Source organism: Geotrypetes seraphini, chromosome 1, assembly GCF_902459505.1.
Source record: "Geotrypetes seraphini chromosome 1, aGeoSer1.1, whole genome shotgun sequence".
NCBI classification, from domain to species: domain Eukaryota; kingdom Metazoa; phylum Chordata; class Amphibia; order Gymnophiona; family Dermophiidae; genus Geotrypetes; species Geotrypetes seraphini.
Window position 1 is genome coordinate 158,242,369 of NC_047084.1, and position 25,001 is coordinate 158,267,369.

Consider the following 25,001-nt stretch of genomic DNA (forward strand, 5'->3'; position numbering starts at 1 on the left):
ACGGAATAGAAATCCCTAATGTAATGTAATGTAATGTACATTAGATTGATTGTGAGCCCACCGGGACAGAGAAAAATGCTTTGAGTAACTGAATAAATTCATGTAAACTGTTCTGAGCTCCCTTGGGAGAGCAGTTTCCCTCCATGCCAAATTTGGTCCTGTTCCATCAAATTTTTGAAAAATTACTGTGCCCTCAGATAGACCAATGAACCTTAGGAAATAATTTAAAAAAAAGTACCGAAGAACATCTTGTGCGTGGGTATTACTAACTTTCCCAATACGCCGCTAAAATAATTTTGTAACAGTTTGTATATTTTTAATTACAATTTGTAACTGTTATTAAAAAATATCCATCATCATCTCACCTCTGGTCATATGACATGGCCATGGACCGGATCCCTGCATCACAGCCGGGATATGCAAAGAGGTGCTTGAGGTCACACACCTGCCAGACCATTATGACTCCACTGTCCCCACCAGTAAGCAGGTACTGTCCATCTCGGCTGAGTTGAATTGCCTGAAAGGACACAACATTCAAACTCAAGTTAAAGTTGGCATTATGATCCCTCTTCCTCCATTCTTTGCTTGTTTAGCTATTTAGTGTAGCAGAAACACATTTGAAGTGTATATTTGAGTAAAGATTATATCTACAGTAGACTCTGTTAACTGGAACTCAAGCAACCAGCAAACCCCCCCCATACCCCCCACCCCCCCAAAGAAATACTGTAATGCTTTAAATAAAAATGAAAATAAAATCAATTTCTGGCAGAAATTTAAGTGTAAACTTAGCACGCTACACCTGAGTACATTCACGCTTTGCCTACCACATGTCCGGTAGTTTGTCTGGAACAATTTATGGTACGACATAGTATGGGGCATAGTTTAATAGTAACTCTCAAGCATCCAGAAACTACATTTATCCAGCATCTATCAATCCCCATGGGTGCTGATCAACTGAGAGTCTACTGTATATCTTAGATATAAATATTTAAAATAGTATCACTTCAGTTATGTCTGCAGTTTAAGGAAGATTCAGTTGTTCATACATAAGGTATTGGTAAATAACAAGCCCCTAAGCAATGCACATTCGCAACTGCTAACCAGTAAGGTACATTTCATCGGGTATTACACTACAAAGAAATGAAAATAGTCATTTAACATTTTGTGATACACATAAAATGTACTTTCCTTGAAGATAACTTGACTTGAGCTACTACTGCAAATGGTGTGAGCTAAATCCAACCAACAATAAAATAAAGGTACTTACCTGTAGCAGGTGTTCTCTGAGCAGGCCAATTATTCTCACATGTGGATTACATCCACAGAGCCTCAGTGCAAACGCTTGCTTTAAAACCTTGAGACAGCGTCATACTGTGCACTTACGGGCGATTTCTCGCTGGATTTGTGAGAAGTACCTTAGGAAGAAACTTAGGGTGCATGCAGAGAACTACATTGTTATGATGAAATTTAGGCACTACTAGGGCCTGAAGCACACTGACCCTGAGAGATGAAGTGACTGCCACCTAAAACAAGACCTTCCAGGTCAAGTACTTCAGATGACAGAAATCTAGAGGCTCAAAAGGAGCTTTCATCAGCTGAGTAAGGATGATGTTGAAATCCCATGATATTGCTGGAGGTTTGACAGGGGGCTTTATCAAAAGCAAACCTCTCATAAAGTAGTAGAAGCAGTATAAAATATGTTTTACTACTTGGGATCTGGGTTGGCCACTGTTGGAAACAGAATACTGGGCTTGATGGACCTTTGGTATGTCCCAGTATGGCAAGTCTTATGTTCTACAGTGAACAGCTAGAGGGCCAGAGATAAACTTATCTTCTACATGAGAATGATAAGTACCAATTGCAATGAGGTGAACCCTTACAGAGATAATCACAGAAAGACGTAGAAGGTACTCAAGCAAGTTCTGTGTTAGGCATGAAAGAGGATTTGTGCCTTGCCCTCAAACCAAATGGCAAACTTCCTCCATTTAAAAGAATAACACCTCTTAGTGAAACCTTTCTTAGAAACCAGCAAAATCCTGGAGACACTCTGAGAGATGCAAGGAAGCAAAGTCTAAGCTCTCAACATCCAGGTTGTGAGGGCCAGAGACTGGAGTTTGGAATGTAGAAGAGTTTCCTTGCTCTGGCCGATAATGGTTGGAAAAAGTATAGTCTCCATGGTTCTTCAGAAATAATTCCAGAACAGGGAACCATTATCTGTCTGGGCCAATAAGGCACAATGAGAATCGTGGTTCCCCGATCCTGCTTGAGTTTCAGCAAAGTCTTTCCTGTCAGAGATATGGGAGGAAATGCACACAGAAGACCTGCTCCCCAATGTATGAGGAAGGCATCTGACACTAGCCTGTCGTGTGACCTGAGCTTAGAGCAGTACTGAGGGTACTTTGTGATTGTGAGTGGCAAAGAAATACACCGAGAGAGTGACTCGCACTTGGAAAATCTTTCAGGCAATGTCCATACGAGTTGAGTGACCACTCATGTGGTTGCATGACCCTGTCACATTATTGATTTTCCCATCAGATTGAGAATCTCACAGTCAAATTGGGTTGAAATGTCCACCAGAGTAGGGATCAAATCAACTCTGGTTCCCAAAGACCTGAAACCACTGGGAAGCTAGAATCTACTGGGCTGCTCTCATGTGTAGTTGTGCCAAGGGTGTGATGTGCACATTATAGACCTAGTAATCTCAACATCTGCCACGATGTGTCCTGCTGGTAGGGTCGAAACTGAGAGGCTGAAGTGGAGAAAATACTCCATTTCCCACACTCGTCGCTCCCTGAACGCCTCCTCCTCCTCCCTCTGCCGTTTGCTGGTAACCCGGCATAGTTCGAACCACCTCCGGGGTCAAAGGCAGCACCATCGGCTCTGACGGAGATTCGTTCCCCGACGTCTCCCGTTGAGCGGGCTCAGTGAAAAATCACTGTCCAGCTCCGAGGTCTGCCCCCCCTCGGAACACGGATTCGCCCAGTCCAAAAGGTACAGCAAAAGCTGTTATTGCTGTCTGGCGTGCAACTGAAGAGGCAGAGGAAGCCGGGAGATCGCTCCTCTGTTTCCACCTGCGTTTCGGCATTCCTGCACTGTGAAAGCTGGTAAGAATATCTCAGAGGAATTGGAGCAAAGACGCCGAGAGAAGGGGAGCCTCTTACAGCACGTCTATCCCTGACACCATCTTGGCTCTCCTCTCTGCTAACATTCTAAACGCTTAGGCATACAACGGGTCTGTAAATGTTAGCACGCAGTTTTAACTGCCCTTTAAGCTGCTATTTGGCTGTAGCCAAAATGCTATACTTTGCTAACTCCTGATTCAATTCTTTGCATTTTATATTCCAGTTTTACCAGAATCATTTGTACTCCAGTGGTTGACAAACTTCTTAAAAGCCATATAAAACATCATAGAATTAAAGCTAGTACTGTAAACTTTGTACAGACACAGCAAAACTGACCACACGGGAGGTATGGGGGCCATTTCTACCATATAGACTGAAATCCACATCTGTTCACCAACCCCACAAAAAGTATGACTCATGCCCCTTTGGGCTTCTGAGATCATTTGCACTGAGATAATTACTCACCTCCGTTGAAACATTTCATAGGAGCTTATATTCTCTGCAACTCAAAAACAAGAAAATACTCTAGAAATTCAGAACAACCTTAGAAGCCCATTTTATGGATCTCTCCCAACTTCAAAATAAATTCCTTCATTTTGATACATGTTTCTCAGAAAGATTGTGCCTTCCACACATCAATATTCATTTTGCTTCTTTATTTCAGAAACTGCAATCTCCTGAGGGTGTTTTGAAATTGCACCAAAGACAATGACAAATAATTATTTGCTACACTTAGAAAATTGAGTTGATGAAAATCCATTAACCTTATGGTCATGGTTCAGTTCAATTGTATACTTGGGGTCTTTTTGCTAGAGAAATCCAATATTAAAAGGCAGATTAAAGTTATTAATCTTTAACCCTTCCACTGTCTCTGGAATTCAGAGATTTCTCTGATCTCTTTATTAAATTAGCACTCATTTTTAAGCCATTCAACATGATGGGCTAAGCAATTCTACCGTTTGCTATACTACTGTAAACTGCCTGACAGTCAAAGAAAAAATGGGATTAGAACATTAAGGAAGGGAGTCACCCTCGTTAGACACATAAGGAGTATTTTTATAACAGGGTGCCTAGGTTAAGTGGCCTGGAAGACATCTATTTTGTGCCTGTTTATCTTTATACAAAACTAGCATAAACCCTGCACAGATTACACCAATGCAAGAGCAGGTACAAATGTCTGTGCTTAGAGCACACAAAGTAAATTAGTGTATTATTGAATACACGTACTTTGTAACTTCACTAGCGCTCTCCCCAGGCCATGCATACATTAAAAGTGTGTGTGTGTGTGTTTATGCTATTGAGACAAGACAAGGAAGTGGGGAAGGGACACTGATCACGTTTATTTACAATGTAGAATCTCAGTTAAAATTCACACAAGTATACATTTAAATAAAAAAAAATACGACAGGCATGTAAATCCTATGTAAGAGAGCATAGACTGGGTCCCAACACGGTCCGTGTTTCAGCCACATGGGCCTTCCTCAGGGGTGTAAAAGTTTCCCAGTAGATGGCGCCAGATGACAAAATAAGCCAAACTGAGTTAACTTGCAGAAAAACACGCTGAGGTGCCTGCTGCTTAATGCAATCTCAAAAGTGCAATTATGATTCCAAGAGAAATGCTGTGATAGCCAGGAATGCATTTTTCTACAAGTTAACTCAGTTTGGCTTATTTTGTCATTTGGCACCAACTACTGGGAAATTTTTACACCCCTGAGGAAGGCCCTTATGGCCGAAACACGGACCGTGTTGAGGTCCAGTCTATGCTCTCTTTCAAAGGACTATACATGTCTGTTGATTTTGTTTTATTTAAATGTATACTTGTGTGAATTTTAACTGAAATTCTACATTGTAAATAAACATGACCAGTGTCCCTTCCCCACTTTCTTGTCTTGTCTCCATAGCTTGCCTGTGGGGTTGCTTTTTTCCTTTGTATTGTTTTTATGTTATTGAGTATATGCAATATAAAAACATTTCAACATCATATGAGTACATAAGCCAAATCTGTCCAGAACTAGTCAAACATTCTGGTGAAAGTTCACTTTGCAAAATGAACTATCACCAGAATATTTGGCTGGTTCTGGACAGATTTGGATTATGTACTCATGTGATGTTGAAACATTTTTGTATTACATAGACTGAATAAACTTGGCACTTATTTATCTGTGTTTCCTGTGACATCCAGGAGCTATTGTTCCATTTTTGTTTGCTTTGAAGTACTTCATTTTGAGTGTGGAACATAGGTCTCTTTTTTTTGCTCCTGGTTGGTTTGTTTATGTTATCGAACACACTTTTACACTGTGCTACATTTTATAAGAGCCATGCCATAAGTGTACATTGCCTCATACATACTAAAATAACGTAAGCATTATCAAAATTCTCCTGGAGATTTAACACACTTTGGGATATGTTTACTGTTATATGTGAACACTGATTTCTCAAAAGGACTATTAACATTTATTCATAGTGCATCAGTGAAAGTTACATATGGCACTTAAAAATTTAAAAAGAGCACCTTCAATTATCTTCAGATACAGTAAATTTAGCTAAAACCAATCTGTGCCTTCAAGAGCCCATTTTCAAGACAAAAAAAAAATTGTCTCTATCTGAACCCCAAGCTGCTATCTTCTCACCCACTATATAGCCAGGATTTTAGGGAAGTTTCTATATGGGGAACGTATATATTTTAGATTTAACTATTTGCAATCAGAAAGATTGTCTCGACGGACCTTTGATCATTTTTCTTCATAACCACTGAACTATGCACTACTTCCTTACATTTTTATTGGGTTATGTTGTTGGCTGTACCAATAGTTTCAAGTTCAAGTTTATTTAAAATTTCTTATACTGCCCAATCAAGCCTTCTAGGCGGTGTACATAAACCTCAAAGCAATGCGCCAAATAAAATACAATTTAAACAGAAACAGACAAGGGGAAATGACAATATTTAAAGACATTGACGAATGGGAACAAAAGGAAAGAAGAGTTTGAACTACAATTGATAGAGCGAAGGAGAACACATAAAGGAAAGAATGACAAAGGGATGGGGAACTGAAGGTAAAACCTTTTCGAATCTAAGTCGTCCTTAAAAGGACAGTTTAAGTTGCAAAAGCATCAAGGAAGAGAAATGTCTTTAACTTCACCTTAAAATTGGCAAGTTGTTTTTTCGCGTAGGTAATTTGGGATACTGTTCCAAAGAGAGGGGGCACTAACAGAAAAAATTGTAGTCCTCATTGTGCTGATATGTTTCAATGAGGGGATGGTAAGGAGGTTGTGAGCTGTAGATCTTAACATCCTAGTTTGGTTATATGGGATAAGTAAGTTATTAATAAATTCTGGTTGGTTATTTACTCTGGTTTTAAAAGTTAGTAGAAGAATCTTATAGGTGATCCTATGTTCTATTGGTAACCAGTGAGCTACAATATGATAGTCCCATACTTCTTTATCTGCCATCATCTACTATGTTACTATGTAGTAGTAGTCCAACAAGACAAAGACCCACAGGAACAATGCAATACTCTACCAAAAATGCAATGTAAGTCAATCAATCAGTCATACAAACATCTGACAAGTCGTTGGGCTCACATATCCTGTAATAAACAAACCAATTGTGAAAAACAGTTCCATAAGAATGAAAGAAAAGAAGGAGCCTGGTTTGTTTATTACAGGATATGCGAGTCCAATGGCTTGTCAGATGTTTGTATGACTGATTGACTGACATTTTGACTTACACTGCACTTTTGGTCGATACTAAAGTTTGTGCAGAGGTTTGCTGAGAAAAGGCACAACTCCACAAGGAAATCAGAATAATTTCACACAGTAGAATATATATTTCGACTGCTTGTGACATTACCTTTCAACCAACAATCAGACTCTTGAGGAAGGCCTTTACGGCCAAAACACGATTGAGCACTAAAGGTCACCTTCGTTGTTTCTTGATTAGCAAATTTATTCCCATCTCTAGATCATTGATAAATATGTTAAAAAGCAGTAGTCCCAACACAGACCCCTGGAGTGCCCCACTATTTACCCTTCTCCATTGAGAATATTGACCATTTAACCCTACTATCTGTTTTCCATCTTTCAACCAGTTCTTAACCCATAATAGGATGTTACATCCTATTCCATGACTTTCTAATTTCCTCAGTGGTCCAGCACCTTATCCATTCATGGGGTCTTGAAATGGCAAAGTGGACCTTCAAAGTAGTGCTAAGTGGCCTGAAGCTTCAACCATTTTGGAGTACCATTCTGAATCAGAGTTTGATGGTAAAGCAGCAACAGGGGATCTCTCTTTCTTGCCCCTATAGATATCATGAATGGGGTAGGATGCTGGCAGTGGTTCAGGAGGTAAATGAATAATATAGAGTCAAATATTTTTTAGGCCATGGTGGGGGGGGAATGATTATTATTTTTAAACAACATGAAAAATTAAAGTTTGTTAATTTTCCTTACTTTCATTTGCAAAACAAAATAGGACATTTCACTATGATTTGTTTTTTTTTTTCAAATTAAAGCACATCCCTACCCAAACCAAAATACTGCGTTCCTGGTTATTGCTTAGCTTCTATGAACACAATCCCCAAGTACACAGGCCAATGGTTTACTTCTGCCGTCCAATAAGGTACTACTTTATTGCTGCAGGAAGAAAATGAACTTCTGCACCAGTCATGCACTTTGAAAAGTTTCTGACATCTGTTTTCTAAAAAGAGCTCCGATATCTAGTGCCTTTTAATACTTTTAACATTTCAAAAACAACAATCTCAGGAAAATAAACAAATGTGCTCCTTTGGGTGAAACAGAATCCAGCGTCTTTATTTCTAGGAGTGGACGTTCTCAGTTTGTATTTAAGTTATTCATTAAGACATCTAAACATTGCATGGTAGATGCGCTGTGACATGCTGCTAGCTAAGGTTCCATTCAGCAAGGCTTTATTTTAAAATAAAAACAGGTGGAAAGCACTGATTAGACCTTAAACAGCCCGGCTGTCTCCAAGTTGCCTCAGCCCTGATGATTATAAATCGTTACTTTTGTTGACATCTTGCTAGCCAAGCCAACCATGACTCCTGAAATGATCTTGGAGAATTTCCCACCACTGTGGCCCAAAATTCAAAAAGTGATCTGTATTTTTAACCCACCATTTCCTCTACTGCCGTTATCCATTCGTTCACTCTCCCTTCCCCCTCCCCTCCTTTTCTCTTTGCAGCATCTAATAACAAGGTCAGCCTGATACAGCCTATGGGCAGGGATTGTGCCGTTACCACTAGCTTGCTGAACAGAAGCCCTGGGAAAAAAGTTGCAAGTTGTATAATGCAAAACCCAACTGGGACTGCTTAAAAAAACAACCATCTGAAGTATGTGTGTGTTACACAGAAAGGCCTGCTGAGAAGGAAGTTTCGACGGCCTCCGGGCTCCAGGCAAATTCTCTAAGCTATCAGTACTGACACATAGGCTGAAATTGTTTTAGCTATTAAGGGATTTAGGAGACTTTACAGATTTATTGGGCTGGCTAACAACATAATCACAAATTACTCCTGGCAGAATTTTGCGCAAAAATATTCAAAATTCTGTGCAAAAAATTTCACAATTCTGCACACAAAATTAGCAAATTTTGCAAGTTTATGTCAAAATTTAAATAATATATTTGCTAATTATTATCTATATTCCATTTAAAATAAAATGTTTTTCTTCTACCTTTGTTGTCTGGATGTCTTATTTTTCCATCATGTTGGTTCCAGCTTCTCTTTTCTGCTTTCCTGTTATCTCCTAATTCCCTTTCAAGCAGCTGCTATTCACTGATCGTTTCTCCTCTCTCCTGTCTGTTTCCTCACTATACCTGCCTCTGACATATTGATCGTTCCTTTTTAGCTCTTTTCTTTCTCTCTTACTCTTTTTCTCCTTTAAAAAAAAAAAATACTTTTAAGCTACCTATCAAATTTCTCCCATTCACCATCTCATTCCTTCCTCAGCCCTCCATTCCATTTCATCTTCAACGTACCCCTCAACGTACCTTCTGTAATATCTATCCTTTCATCTGTTTCCTTGCCACTCTTTCCTCCCCATCAGGGTTCTACCATTTTCAGCGTCTTCCCTCCTCTACCCTTTTAGCCCAGCATCTTTTCCCTCTTCCTTCCCTCCCCACCCTTGTAGCCTGACAATCTTCCTCTCTCTTCCTTCTTGCACTATCCCCCATGGTCCAGCATTTCTCCCACTCTTCCCTCACTCTCATTTCCAGGCATCTCTCCATTCTGCTTCTGAATTCACCATCTCCCTCCTTCTTCCCCTCCACCTCCTGTGTCACTCTCCATCCCTCACAACCACCACCATGACTAACACCTCTTTCTCTCTCCCTCTTTTACATCTTTCCCCCATGCAACATTCTCTCCCTTCCACTGCCATATCCAGCATTTCTGTTTCTTTCCTACTGTCCACCATCTCTCTCTCCTCTTGCCTTGTGTCAAACCTCTCTATCCACTTCCATGCACTATATCTCCCTTCCTCCCCTCTATTATCATGTGCAACATTTCACCTTCTCCTCTCGCCATGCGTGTCTCCCTCTCCCCTTGTGCCAGCATCTTTCCTTCCTCTCATTCCACCCCTCCTCCTGTGCCAGCATCTTTCCTTCCTCCCCCTCCCTTGTACTCTCCATAGTAAGGCTTGCTTCATCATGTTGCAATATCGGCAGAAACTCTGCCGCTAACCTGGAAGATTCCCCTCAGCCACTGAGAGACTTCTGGGATAGCAGCAGGCAGCATGTGGGAATCGCAGCCGATACCATAAACTGACACTGTCCAAGATTGTACAACTGACACTGTTCAATTGTGTACAAATTCTGCATTGTGCAGTCATGTAGAATTCCGCCAGGAGTAACAAATGAAAATGATAGATTATCAACATTATTAATGTTTAAATAATAATTAAAAAAAGAAAGCAAAACTGCTTGCCTGTAACAGGTGTTCTCTGAAAACAGCAATTCAGTAGTCACATACACACAATGCTACAACTGTGCTTAGTGATGAACAAATGGATTCTTGCAGAACTTTCTGGAAAAGTACAGAAGCCTTTTACTGGCCCTATGTGCTAGTTCCCTCTGTCCTATGTAACAAATTTAGCTTGGGGATTGGGGGCTCTTTGGAGAAATGAGACAGAAAATGTGTATGTGACTAGTAAACTCACATAGGTTGTAAGCCAGTGGTCTCAAACTCACGGTCCGGAAGCCATATGCGGCCCGCTAGGTACTATTTTGAGGCCCTCGATATGTTTATCATAATCACAAAAGTAAAATACAACAGCTTCTTGATCAAATGTCTCTTTAGCTATAAATTACAATATTATTATTAAGACTTAGCCAAAAGGAAAGATTTATAAACTATAAAGTGTTTTACTTCATGCAAAATTGTCATTTCTTTAATAAGACATTAACTATTTTTTTGCAGCCCTCCAAGTACCTACAAATCTAAAATGTGGCCCTGCAAAGGGTTTGAGTTTGAGACCATTGTTGTAGGCTCTTTTGAGCAGGGACCATCTCTTGCGTGTTTAATGACAGCGCTGCGTGCGTCTGTTAGCGCCATTAGAAATAATAAATAGTAGTAGTAGGAATATTCAGATAATGCACATTAATTGTAAATGTCTTCCTGCTCTTTTCCATTTTTCATATTCTACTAGCCAAAAAAATACATTTCATAAATCACCAAAGTAGGAATCTGTTTCACTGATCTGCACTGAAACAAAAAATAAAGACAAATTACACCACAAGACTATCTGCAAGACAAACACCAAAAGTGGGGTGGGTATGCAATTCTTATTAAATATGTCAAAAAAATTACTGATTTTTATTGATATTAAAATAACCTATATTGACATAAATCAAAAATCATGGACAAAGGTGGAAAGACCTCAGACACCCTTTCCCTATTCACAATAGGAGAGCAAATGCCATTCTATTATAGGGGTTTGTCTAGTTAATCATTGGTCCACCACCTCCTCCACTGGCTTAAATAGGCAAATAGCAGAAAACAACTCGGATATGCGAAAATCAATACTATTAAAATATACACTTTCACAAAAACAATGTGGTGGTTGTCACAAAAAAGTGAACAGTGCTGCTATAGTTTCAATAAAGGGAGTTTCAAATGAAAGGAGGAAAAAGCCTCAGACTGGAACCCTTCCACCACCACAATGGTGGTCCAAGGTGGTTGGGCGAACACCTCACTGGCAAAAAACCTCCAATCTAGCTCCCACTATATGTAAACGTAAAGCAGGGCTGTTTTGTGCAAAAAGATAAGAGGAAAAATCTACTTATCTTCTCAGTTGATCGGTACACTGTTCACTTTTTTGTGACAACCACCACATTGTTTTTGTGAAAGTGTATATTTTAATATAATTAAATAGGCAAATAGACATACCGTATTTTTCGCTCCATAAGACACACTTTTTCCCCCCCAAAAAGTGGGTGGAAGTTAAGGGTGCATTTTATGAAGCGAATATATCACCACCACTACCCCACGGTGGTACCTTTAAATTATGCTGGTCGCTGGTGCTTCACTGAATGGCTGCCTGCTGATTACTGGTATGTCTGGGCCAGCGGTGTACAAGCACACTGCTGCGTAGGTACGCACCACTTCTGAACGGCTGCCTCAGTTCTCACGAGGAAGATGTGTTTGTGAAAGTACGCTAAAAGTGTGTGATTGAATATTGTGTTAAACTTCCTCATAGCCTGGACTTAGCGCCCTGTGATTTTTGGGCATTCCCAACCTTGAAAAAAGAATTACGTGGAAAGAAATTCTCTTCAGATGATGAAAGACGTCACAGCTGCAGCGCTAAAAGTGATGTTACAAAAAAATCTACTGCATGTCTTTGAATTGTTCTTGAAATGCTGCAAAAAAAGTATTGAATGTGAAGGACGCTATTCACATAAGAACATAAGAATGACCTTACTGGGTCAGACTAATGGTCTATCAAGCCCAGTAGCCCTTTCTCATGGTGATCAATCCAGGTCACTAGTACTTGGCCAAAACCTAAACAGTAGCAACACTCCATGCTACCGATCCAGGGCAAGCAGAGGCTTCCCCCATGTCTTAATAACAGATAATGGACTTTTCCTCCAGGAATTTGTCCAAACCTTTCTTAAAACCAGCTATGCTATCCACTTGTACCACAACATCTGGCAACGCATTTCAGAGCTTAACTATTCTCGGAGTGAAAAAATATTTCCTCCTAATGGTTTTAAAAGCATTTCTCTGCAGTTTCATTGCGTGTCCCTTAATCTTTGTAATTTTTGACGGAGTGAAAAATCGATCCACTTGTACCCGTTCTACTCCACTCAGGATTTTGTCGACTTCAATCATATCAACCATCAGCCATCTCTTTTCCAAGCTTAAAAGCCCTAACCTTTTTAGTCTTTCCTCGTACGAGAGGAGTTTCATCCCCTTTATCATCTTAGTGGCTCTTCTTTGAACCTTTTGTAGTGCCACTATATCTTTCTTGAGATCAGGAGACCAGAATTGAACACAATACTCCAGGTGAGGTCGCACCATGGAGCAATACAGAGGAATCTTTAGTCTTGTCGCCGTACCTTAAGAAGGACATGGCATTACTCGAGAGGGTTCAGAGGAGAGCGACGGGTCTGATAAAGGGGATGGAAAACCTTTCATACGCTGAGAGATTGAAGAAACTGGGTCTTTTTTCCCTGGAGAAGAGGAGACTTAGAGGGGATATGATAGAGACTTACAAGATCATGAAGGGCACAGAGTAGAGAGGGACAGATTTTTCAAACTTTCGAATAATAAAAGAACAAGAGGGCATTCAGAAAAGTTGAAAGGGGACAGATTCAAAACGAATGCTAGGAAGTTCTTCTTTACCCAATGTGTGGTGGACACCTGGAATGCGCTTCCAGAGGGCGTAATAGGGCAGAGTACGGTACTGGGGATCAAGAAAGGATTGGGCAATTTCCTGCTGGAAAAGGAGATAGAGGGGTATAGATAGAGGATTACTGCACAGGTCATGGACCTGTTGGGCCGCCGCGTGAGCGGACTTCTGGGCACGATGGACCTCAGGTCTGACCCAGTGGAGGCATTGCTTATGTTCTTATGTTAACCATCCCTTTTTTAAATAATTCCTAGAATCTTGTTTGCTTTAAAAAAAGAAAAATATTCAGATCCTGTGGAATCATCTGATTATGAATTTTAAAAAATATTTCATTACTTTTCAATCAGCTCTCGAAAGCTTGGGGTTAAAAAGGTTTAGATAAGCTCCAGGAGGAAAGGTCAATTAAAGGGGAATTTATCAACTTGGGCTACAATTAAGACAAGTTATTTTACTGTTAACCCCGGTTATTAGTAACTAGGTCTCATTGCATAAAATGGGACTTGCGCTAAAATAAAATGCATTAGTGTAATATTTCTTAACCGTAGCCTAGGTTGATAACTGTTATTCATCAGTTAGACTTCAGAAAGCTGCTCCTTATCCATGAGTGTAGGTAACAAAGAATAGATCTACACTTTGGGATCTTGCTGCTGTGCTTGATGGACCTTTGTTCTGAACCAGCATGGCAAAATTTAAGGAAGAAATTTTTTATTTTGTGGGACTTCACGGGAGTCATTCAGGAAGCCGCTCAGTGCCAAGCAGCAGTGTCAAAGCGTGCTCCTGTTCAGTACCGCTCAGTGGCTGAAACCAGAACTCACAGTAGCGACTGACTGGGTTAGCAGTGGGGCAGGTGCGTGGAAAACCCGCTCCTGCTCACTACACCTCTGGATCATCAGGGATTCCAGCGGCAGAGGAGGTACGATGGACAGGGTGCAGAGCCTGGCGGCGGCCTGCAATAAGTCTGGGAGGGGATTGGGTGGGCGCTGGCCTGAATATAAACCAGGACCCCCATTTTTGGGCCAATTTTTTGACCCCAAAATCCCAGTTTATATTCGAGTACATACGGTACCACTTTGGTAGATTCCATCTAAGGGGAATTTAATGACTCTTAGCACACACCTTGGCACATCTACTTGGGGAAAATATCCTAGCCATTATGACTGCCTTTAAACTGCTTGTGGCCATAGTAATATCTTTTGTGCATTATTTTTTTTGTAGAGCTAGATTGAGCCACTGTGCCCGGCTTATCTGGCACTGGATTTTCAACATTTTAAAGGTGTTTCTGGTCATGGTAAATATGATCCAGCTCTTCGTTCTTTCATTGAGAAAATAGAACTGAGATAATAGAGCTCTTCATATCATCAACATTCCACCCATTGTCTTAGGTTCAAAAAAATTAGATGGGAGGAGTAAGTTACTGGATAGAACCGCTGACTCAGCACCCTGAGGTTGTGGGTTTAATCCCAGTGACCCTGGGCAGGTCAACTAACCTTCCTTTGCTCCAGGTATCATAGTTAGATTGTGAGCCTGCCAGGGCAGATAGGGAAAAACTCTCAGAATACCTATCAATGTAAACCATTTAGGATATAAGTGGTATATAAATAACAAAATTAATAAATAAAATAAATGCTAGGGACAGAGAAAGCACCTGGACACTTTGGTTGTACCAAAGAGAGAGAGACAGTATAGCAAATGTATTAATCCTTACCCTTAAAATTGTTCAAATCATTTTTCTTTAAATTTTAATTCAATTATTAGGAAAACATTTTTACATATAAATTTGGATAATGTTTCCTGTAGGGCTAAATGTAATCAGTGGAAACAGATTTCTAAGATTCTAGAAATTTATGGAATGGAACCTTTAAGCTACTACTACTTATCATTTCTATAGTGCTATTAGATGTACGCAACACTGTACATTAAACATTCAAGAGGCAGTCCCTGCTCAGTAGAGCTTACAATCTAAGTATCTAATTAAAACAGACAAACAGGACAAGTAGGGAGTTCCTCAGAGAGGGAATGATAAAACAGTCATGGGTACTTTACAAACGAGTGGGAGTTAGGAGTATCAAAAAAAAAAGTGGGCTTTTAGCCTAGATTTGAAAACTACCAGAGATGGAGCTCGACATACGGACTCAGGCAGTCTGTTCCATGTGCAAGGTGCAACAAGAGAGAAGGGAAATAGCCTGGAGTTGGCATTAGAGGAGAAGTGTACAGATAGGAGAGACTTACCCGATGAGCGGAGTTGCCAAGGAGGAGTAAAGGGAGAGGCAAGATACTGCAGAGCTGTAGTGAATGCACTTGCGAGTCAGTAAGAGGAGTTTGAACTGTATGAAGAAATGGATAGGGAGCCAATGAAGTGACTTGAAGAGACGGGTGATGTGAGCATAGCAACTCGGGTGGAATATAAGATGTGCAGCAGAATTTTTAACAGTTTGAAGGGGAGAGAGATGGTTAAGTGGAAGACCTGTGAGAAGCAAATTGCAGTACTCTAGGCGAGAGGTGATGAGACTATGGGTTGAGACTTTTAGTAAAGGAAAGGTTGGATTTTAAGTGATATCATAGAGAAAGAAACAATATGTTTTGTGCAGAGAAAGAGAGAGAGGTGTCAAAGATGACCCCGAAATTGCAAGCTGACAAGACAGGGAGGATGAAGAGTGTTATCCACTGAGATAGAGAGTGGGAGAAGGGAGAGATAGGTTCAGGTCGAAGGATTAGTAGCTCAGTCTTAGCCATGTTCAGTTTTAAGCGGTGGTAAGACGTCCAGGCAACAGTGTTGGGACAGGAAGGCTGAGACTTGGTCCTTGATTTCTGCAGAGATTTCTGGTGTAGAGAGGTGCTACCAGGTGGGGAAGATGGCATATTTCCAGAGAAACTTGAAACTTGAGACTACTTTGTGTCAGACTCAGGTAAATGCATCTAAGATAAAATGGGTCATTTTCATGGATGTATTAGTGGAAAAAATGTGATCCCTTGTTACAAAGTTGGGTAAAGGGTGCTGTAGCTTGGACCCTGCCCTATGAATATTTTGCAGAGCTCAGTAAAAACATTATTAGGTGTTTGACAACTCTTTACCCTCCAATATTTTTACACAAGCTTTGAAATCTGCAATTTTGTCACTTATCTTGAAAAGAGACTCTCTGGATTCTGTGTACTATACTAATTACAGAGAAAGATAAAATAGAGCTAATGAGATTAAAAATACCCCTGAGAGGGGATAAGAACAAATCAATAATATTTATTAAAATAAAACATGTACATTAGACACCTAAAAGAGGGATCCGACATGGGCCATGTTTCGGCATGTCTGTCTGCATCAGGAGTCCAACACCATCTGAATGTGCTCGTAGAATACAATCTGAACAGCAAAAATAAGCTCAGCCATTTATTTTCCCAAAAGGATCTGAAGACTTGACTGTCTGCTAAGTTTTAAAGAACGCAGTTTAATGGGTTTAGGGCACCAGAATATCTTTGTGATTGGGAGGGGGGGGGGTTAAACAAACCAATCTCCAAGCCTACACTTGACTTGCTGTTGCTTTACTCAATTAAATATTGGTGGGGCCAATAAGTGAGTCCTCTTTTGAGTTTTGCTAAATCTGTTCTACATTAGATGAAAATGTTTAATTTGCTTTCTATTAAATTGAAAAAGTATATATTATTTTTGGTTTTATATCTGAACGTTATTATTGTATGTAATCCACATTGAACCTGCGTTTTATGAGCAAAGGGGAAATATACATTCTTAAATTCAATTACTATCAATCTTCCCTAACTAGAGAAAACAAGTGCTGTTGGATTTTTATGGATGTGTACACTTAGAACAAGTGCTAAATGACAAGTGCATACTTCTTAAACAACTTCAGTCTCAGGTACAAACCTGAAATTAAGAAGAGAGTGCAGGTGTTTAAGAACCGTTAATGGTGCCACGTTTATCATTGATAAGAATCAGACACACATTTATTTACTTAAACTTCTTGGAGAATAGTTAATAGATTAGACGACGCATGCCTGATGTATCTTAAATCTTGATCTTTTACATTATCACGCTTACCCTTGTATTGTCTTCAGTTTCCATGGTGGCCTGAAGTTTTCCATTCACACTGAATACACAGAAAAGGCCTTTCTCATAGTACACCACACAGTGGCCCTCTCTTGAGACCTGGATGAGTTTTGGTCTCCGGCAATTGTTGGGACCCTCCAAAGTCCTCAAAAGGTCTCCATTCATAGAATGTATCAGACATGGTCCTTCTGTTAAGAGACAACAAAAATGAGACAATATGATCTTATTAATTTCCTATCAAAATATATCTTGAATCATTATAAATTGAGAAGAGTTACCTTCCCTTATTGGAATTTCTAGATTGGAAGGGTCAATTGAAATGTTTGTGAAGCCTTTACAAGTTGTTCTGGCTTTTACAGGGCAATTTTTAAAGGAATTTGCCTTGATTAAATTCCTTAGGGCTGAAACTGCCTTCTCTTTGGTGGTTAAAGCAAACCTGTGGTTTTACAGAATATATGCTTTAATTGTGGGGAATAAAATAGAGTAAGATGAGATAGTGAGGGAAATGGTATACAAAGATTTCATTTTGAACTCTCTATGCATACTCCATCACAGATGCAAAGTGGGAACTTCTGAAAATTAGCATGCTGGTCCTATAAACTAGTCAGAGCATTCAAAACTCACCCCCCAACTCTTATTAAATCAATGACAAACTTGCTCAATTGTTTTTAAAATGCTGCCTCAATGGGCAGACTGGATAGGACATTTGCACTTTATTTGCTGTCATTTTTCTATCTAATTAAAGATGATTTCCTGTTAAAGCAAAATCATTCTATAGCTACATATAAAAAGTTAAATAACGCTTTATTTTTAAATACTAGCATTTACATTTTTTAAAAACTAAATGCATGTATTAAGGTTTCTAGTACTTATTTTTTCTTCTTTTCCTATTTAAACAAATTAGGAGCAGCTTTTGACTGGCTGAACCTGTGGCATCCGAAATATACAAGCATCAAAAAAGAAGCATTTTTTAGTCATACTTTCAGACCAAACTGACCTTTCCTTAATGTATCATAACAGCATTTTGGTACAAAATCTTGAAAGCAGATATGAAAAGGTCACAACAGATCTCACCTTTGGAACCACTTATTACTAGTCCAAGTTCAGCACAAACTGTAGCACAGGTGATCTCACAGTCATGGCCTGTTAGAATGGCTCTGGGAGTGGCAAATTCACCTGAAAAAGAAAAACATGAGAAAACTAAGAACAGGAGGTTCTGCAGTACAGTTCAAAACTTCCATTTGTATTTCATTTAAGGACACGTAGTCTACATTTTTGATCGGGGGATGGCAACTTCTGTCCTTGAGGACTGCAACTCTATAAGGTTTTCAGGATTTCCCCAATAAATATATATCAGGTCTATTTGCATGTACTGCCTCCATTGTGTAGTGTATGCCAAGAGGGTTTACAATCTAAGTTTGCCCCTCAGGCAGTGGAAGGTTAAGTGATTTGCCCAAAACCATAAGCGTTGTTGGGATTTGACCCCTGCCTTTCAGCCAACTTCTTTAACCATCTTGCCTCTCCTCCACTTCAGGATTAAGGTAGAAGACCAACTCTCTATTAGTCGGGAACCTGGACATGTATGCAAAGGATTCCCTTAATCTAGTGAGATGAGTAAATCACTACAGCTTAGCGCTCACAAACTCTATGTGGGTTGGAGTCACTGCCACCATAAATCAACATTCCAAGGTCATATCTTGGGGGTTTTCTAGAATATAAATGCTTGAAATGGGCAGGTTGATGAAGCAAGCTGTAAATACATTTACAACTAAAGTCTGTGCAGAATCAGAGTTTCCTTCTACACATGGTGATAAATGCCAGGTAAGAAAGAACATGAACTCCTAGTCAGGAAAGATAAACAGTGATGACATGTCAGGAATTTGATAAAAATCTGTGCAGCTGCTGTTCTTTATTCAAAGATGACTGAAAACAGAAAATATTTGGAAGCAATGTTCTTCAGGACTTGATTACTAATCCAGATATTTTGTGAGCGAATAAAAAAAATATGAAGCAATGGCACTTGACACACTGACTCAGTTTTCAAGAATAAATGAATTAGATATTTTAACAGGCTTGAATGTATGTAAGTAGAGAAATCTGAAGAATTCTGGGCTCACCATATGGAGAATCTTTTCCATTTGAATTCAGAGGGATTATTTTGTGGATTGCATCCTAGAATTTAACACTGCTGACACTTTCTCGTGCCTAAATTAGCTTTGCTGTAAAAGCAGAGTACTGAACTAAAAAAGAAAATGGGCAGGACAGTGAAATAACCCACTGAAGCCCAAGTTTAACTTTTCTCAAGTTTGAATGCCAGCAAATAAGATATTTCAAAATGGAATTTTTCTTCCCCTTCGCAGATTCTCATTTAGCACCTCTTCAGGACAAGAAGCAGTTGAGGTCTGGGTTATCTTTTTGTTAGTTTTGCTTCTAAAGTGAAAGTGATGTCAGCTACACTTTCTGAATGTGTCACCCTGCACTTACCCTGCCCTTTTAACTTTGTCCTTTAATCAGGCACTACTGTTTAACTGAAAAACAGCTACACAAAAGAGCAGTTTCTAACTGCCTAACTGAAAAGACCTTTGCAAAAAATGTGCTCTGTAGGGCTACTTTATCTAGCTGTACTTAAACTAATATTAAACACTAAACAGAGACTTTCCTCAACAGCTATCTCTGCCCTAATCTGATCGTATGCTCTGAAATGCAACCTAAAATACTAATCTAGACTATAACACATTTTATATAAAACCCTAACAGAGACTCTAAAGGCTACACTAATGCCTAAACTGACTTTATTGAACAAAGAGAGTACTGAATTAAAAAAGTAATTGAGAAGAACAATGAAATAACCTACTGAAGTCCAAGTTTACCTTTTCCCAAATTTGAATGCCAGCAGGTATGATATTCCAAAATGGAGTTTTTCTTCCCCTTAGCAGATCCTCACTCAGCACCTCTTCATTGGACAGCAAGAGTTTTTTAGGTGGCTAGTACCCAATTATGGAGTATAGTTTGCCATTTGAAATTTGGCAGGAGGCTAATATATTGGCATTTAGCAAAAAGGACAGGTTCTTCTTATTCTCAGGATCTGGTTGGGTATAGCTGCCGAATGGGAGTATTGAAGAATCTTAGGTCTGCAGAAATTTACTAATTATGTGGTGTATGAGGAGTTCTGAATGAAATTATGGGTATAGTATCATTGGTTTAATTAATTTCAAGTTTGTTCTCAACATCTGTTTTATTATTATATTTAGCATGCTTGATGTTTTTTATATGCATATTATAAAACATCTCAAGTAGTCCTCTTGGACTGGTGCAGGGGGGTGGAATATAAAAACAATTTGCATAAATACATATTTTTTAAGCAAATTAGCATTAGCTGGGCTTACAAAGGCTGTTGAGTACATGTAAGAGATATTGTTGACCTGCTGGCTTGTAAATGGTTAACTGTCACAAGTAATTTTCATTGCTTGGCTTTAACTTTAAAATGTCAAGATCCTCACACTTCTTTATGTTTTGATGTTACAATATCTTTTTTGATATTCTATCATGCACAAATATTCTACAAAAGTACGGTTTAGTTCAATTAAAAGCAAAGAAAACTCATACTTTTCTACATTAAACTCTGAGACTAACTTCAGAAGCTGAAGCACAGAGGAGACAAAACAGTTTGGTGATAACTGTTTTCTTACAGCATAAATAGGAATACACCAGAATACAAAAATCTTACTAGGAAGTTTAATTGAATTCATTAAATCATTTTAGTCCATTAAGAGGGTAATATTTTAAGGGGTAGCCTAGTTAAAATGTCATTTGAGGTACCTATCTAGAGGCTATTCTATAAAACAAGTAGTCACTTACATATTTATTTATTTATTTAAATATTAATATGTTTGTAGAATTTTTTCTATGAAGACATTAATATTCAGGACCCTAACCTTTGACTTTCTAGGAAAGCTTGCAATTATCTTTTTTCTTTTTTATTTAGACTAACCCTGATTTCCTGTGGTACATGCCATGTACTGTTGAAACATTTTAAAAGTTGACCCTAAAGAAACAGCATAATTTTCTGTAAATAAAACTACTGACAATGTTATAATCCTGTCCATCATCCTTCCAACTGGTAATAAGTCAACTTAATTTTATCTTTACTATAGTCTCTGTTTTTTCAAAGATTCATATAAAAGACGGAGTTATTTTATTTTTCTAAGCCTTTACTTACTCAAATGCCTTTCCAGTACCTTGCTGTCTTTCCTGAAATTTTTGCTTATCCTCCTCTGGCGATATTAGTCTTTTCTGCTCCCCCTAATCTGCTACTGCCTTAGGGCATAAGCATCCAACCCATAGCCGAAACGTTGCTGGCCTGAGTTTGAGTTTTTTTCTTGAATGATTCTGGTACACTTTAATGAGCAAGGTTGCGCATTGAAGTCCTGACAATTCAGGCCAGGTGGTTGGCCCACTGGAAAGCATGGGCTTTTTTGCTGGCTATTCCTGAAGTATGGAATAATTTGCTATTTGAAGTATGGCAGGAGGCTAATTCATAGCCATCTGAACTAGCACCAAGTCCTCTAACTGGCACTTCCTCCTCTGAGGCAGTTTAATGTACATGCCGTTCTAAGAGCTCATTGAACCATGCTCCATCTGTATACTCTACATTGTTGTGCTATTTCCAGTTGCCATGGGACAGGAAGCAACCAGTAGGTACAAAAGCTACTGCTTTAGGAGATAGGAAGAATATGCTCTCTTAAGATACATTTTTTGTGCATTCCATTACTTCGTAAACTGCTTTGGTTGAACTTTGGTTTAAGGAAGGCATGACATGGCATGGCATATAACATACCGTATATACTCGAATATAAACTGGGATTTCACAGGAGCCATTCAGGAAGCCGCTCAGCGCTGAGCAGCAGCACCAAAGTGTGCTCCTGCTTTGTACTGCTCAGCGGCTGAAGCCGGAACTTGCGGCAGTGACTAACCGGGTTAGCAGCGGGGCAAGAGTGCGGAAAGCTTGCTCCTACCCACTACACCTCTGGACCACCAGGGATTCCAATGGCAGAGAAGGTACGATGGACAGGGCAGGAGGGGGCAGGGTGGAGAGTCTGGGAGGGAAGGGGGCTATGTGTAGTTTATGTTTATGTTTATTCAAGTTTTTGATTGAACGCTTTTTCGAAACTATAAAGCGTTGTACAAAATTTAAAATTAACATTTAAACAAAAATTTAACAAATAACACTTACGTTACTGTGATGACACTTCTATTATTAATTGAATAATAATAAAAAAACTACATGACAAACAACAAATACGTACTAGGTAAAAAGGACCGAAAAGCCCCTGGACACGAATAGGAAGAGGGGGAGAAATACAATCGGTATAGAAAATGTGAGAAACATTTAAGGTAAACACAAAAGGGAATTGGGAAAATAAATGTAAATAAATGGGAAAATAAATGTAAGAAACAAGATTAAGTTAATTACTAAAACACAGTTGATCAGTTAAAAGCATCTTTAAATAGAAAGCACTTTAAATTGCTTTTAAATTTTTGTAAGATTTTTTTCCATTTTTAAGTGTAGAGGAAGAGTATTCCAAATCATAGGGGCTGTCACAGAAAAGATTGAGGTACGACGTGTACCAATTATTTTTAAAGATGGAATGCCTCACAGGGAGGGGGCTGGGTACAGAGCCTGGCAGAGGAGCTAGGGAAGGGGGCTGGGTGTAGTGACTGGCAGGGCACTTGAATATTAAGCCGCCCGACTTATATTCGAGTCAACCATTTTTTTCCCCTCCTTTTTGGGGGTCTCAACTTATATTTGGATCGACTTATATTCGAGTATACACGGTAAGCAGTTTCACGTTTTTTCTGCCAGACTGCCTGTTTCTGTGCCATGCTGTACCGGGTCTAGGACGATTAATTGCGGCCAGTTCAATGGGGCCATTTCTCTAGTCTCTAGTGCAGCATAAAATGTCCTATAGTAAGTGTCAAATGTGCGCATGCTAACCACACACTACATAAAAATATATATCTAGCTAGGTACCTGGGTTGGCCACTGTTGGAAACAGGATGCTGGGCTTGATGGACTTTCAGTCTGTCCCAGTATGGCAGTTTTTATGTGTATATAGTATATATATAATTTTGATGGAACATGTCTGGGGTGAAGAGTGGGCATTCCTGCCCTAATCAGCAAAGCTACATTACTGCATGCTCCAATAGAGTCCCCTAATGGGAAAAATTTAAACAAAATAATATTGCTCACACTATTCCCATATATATGAAAGAGTGCATTCAACTATTCATTCAAAGTGTGTATAGGAAGAGGCCTCAGTACCGGAGCCTACGCGCAGTCGTATTCACAGACTGAACTTATCGGCGTAGTTACGCTGCTCCTTTGCTCCAATCATTGGCCTTATTCCCAGTTTAAGTCGTGTATTATATCCTTTTTAATGATTAATAAATATTCCAAAAACTCGTATTCTCATTTATTAACTAATTACTGTGTTCTATCAGCTCTTATTATGTTCATCTACACTATTTCATATAATTGAGACCTCGCTGAAAATTTTTTTTAACATTTCCAGTTTAGCAAGCACTGATTGAAGCTAAGTAATTTTTCAATACTAATTGTTCAGTAACAGCTAAACTGGAAATGTTAAAAAAAATTTTCAGCGAGGTCTCAATTATATGAAATAGTGTAGATGAACATAATAAGAGCTGATAGAACACAGTAATTAGTTAATAAATGAGAATACGAGTTTTTAGAATATTTATTATTCATTAAAAAGGATATAATACATGACTTAAACTGGGAATAAGGCCAATGATTGGAGCAAAGGAGCAGCGTAACTACGCCGATAAGTTCAGTCTGTGAATACGACTGCGCGTAGGCTCCTGAGGCCTCTTCCTATACACACTTTGAATGAATAGTTGAATGCACTCTTTCATATATATGGGAATAGTGTGAGCAACATTAATGCATGCCCAATAATACAAAAAATAGAAAAAAGCTGATATAAAAATGGCTTTAGCGTGCAGGATAAACCTAGCAGCTTAGAAAAAGGACCCCTTAATTAGAGAACAAGGATGTATGGCCTTTTTCCATCATAGAATTCACCAGGCTTAACTTGCGACATACATACCAAAATATTTTTGCACTGAAACTCCTGGTTGCTTTTCTAATTACTATCACCAGGGGGCACCCTAGTTTTTCAAATAGGAAGCCTCTAGTCAAGTCATCCTTGAGAGAGACTACAGCGGCCAGTAACTGTACTAGCAATGAGGACAGCAACAGCACAATGAAAGTGTGTTTCAAGTCTACTGTTGTTTTACTGTTTAAGAATAAAGAGCATATCCACAGTAAGTTGTCTGCCATGCACATCTGTCTTAAATGATATGAGGTCAGCAAAAAAAAGTTGCCAGCCATAATCTTATTGGAATAACAGAATGCCTTTGTGATTAGATGAATACGTTGGTTGAATAAAATCCTACTGTTTAGAACTTGCTTCTTAAGCTTCATTTCTTAATATTTGTAATGGACTAACAAAGAAACAACATTACAGAAGTTAACTTCTCATATACAATATTTGCAGATGTGCTAATATGCTTTTATGCTGGTCCTTTTTAAAAAAAAAACTATATCTGTATCAATATTATATCTCTATGTGTACCGATTTTCATTACATCGTATGCACATATTATATGTGGATACATACTGATTTGTCCTCCTAAAGGGTAATTTTCTAACAGGGTGCTTATGTGAAATATCAAAGAATATGTTTATATTATAAAGAATAAACCCACAAACAGAACTATATGTGATAAAGGGGATTTGGTGCTGTACATTAAAAATAGATGGTTATGGGATTTTTTTTTCTGGGAAAAGACCCACCCATAAGTCCAAATCTCACAGTCCAAATTCAAATCACTCGCCCAATTTTCTTATGCACACTGCATTAAAAAAAAAAAAAAAA

At 39.0% G+C, this 25,001-nt stretch overlaps 1 protein-coding gene across 7 annotated transcripts in view; it reads right to left on the reverse strand.

The window, feature by feature from the left end:
* Positions 1-25,001, reverse strand: part of LRBA (LPS responsive beige-like anchor protein) — a 1,301,884-nt gene that overhangs the window by 14,895 nt on the left and 1,261,988 nt on the right. For all 7 annotated transcript variants that reach the window (XM_033940548.1, XM_033940584.1, XM_033940558.1 and 4 more), the window contains exons 54-56: positions 18,115-18,216; positions 17,032-17,228; positions 366-517 (exon numbers count right to left, since the gene is read on the reverse strand). In XM_033940548.1, the coding sequence (XP_033796439.1) occupies positions 366-517; positions 17,032-17,228; positions 18,115-18,216 (451 nt within the window). The remainder of the gene's footprint in view (positions 1-365; positions 518-17,031; positions 17,229-18,114; positions 18,217-25,001) is intronic.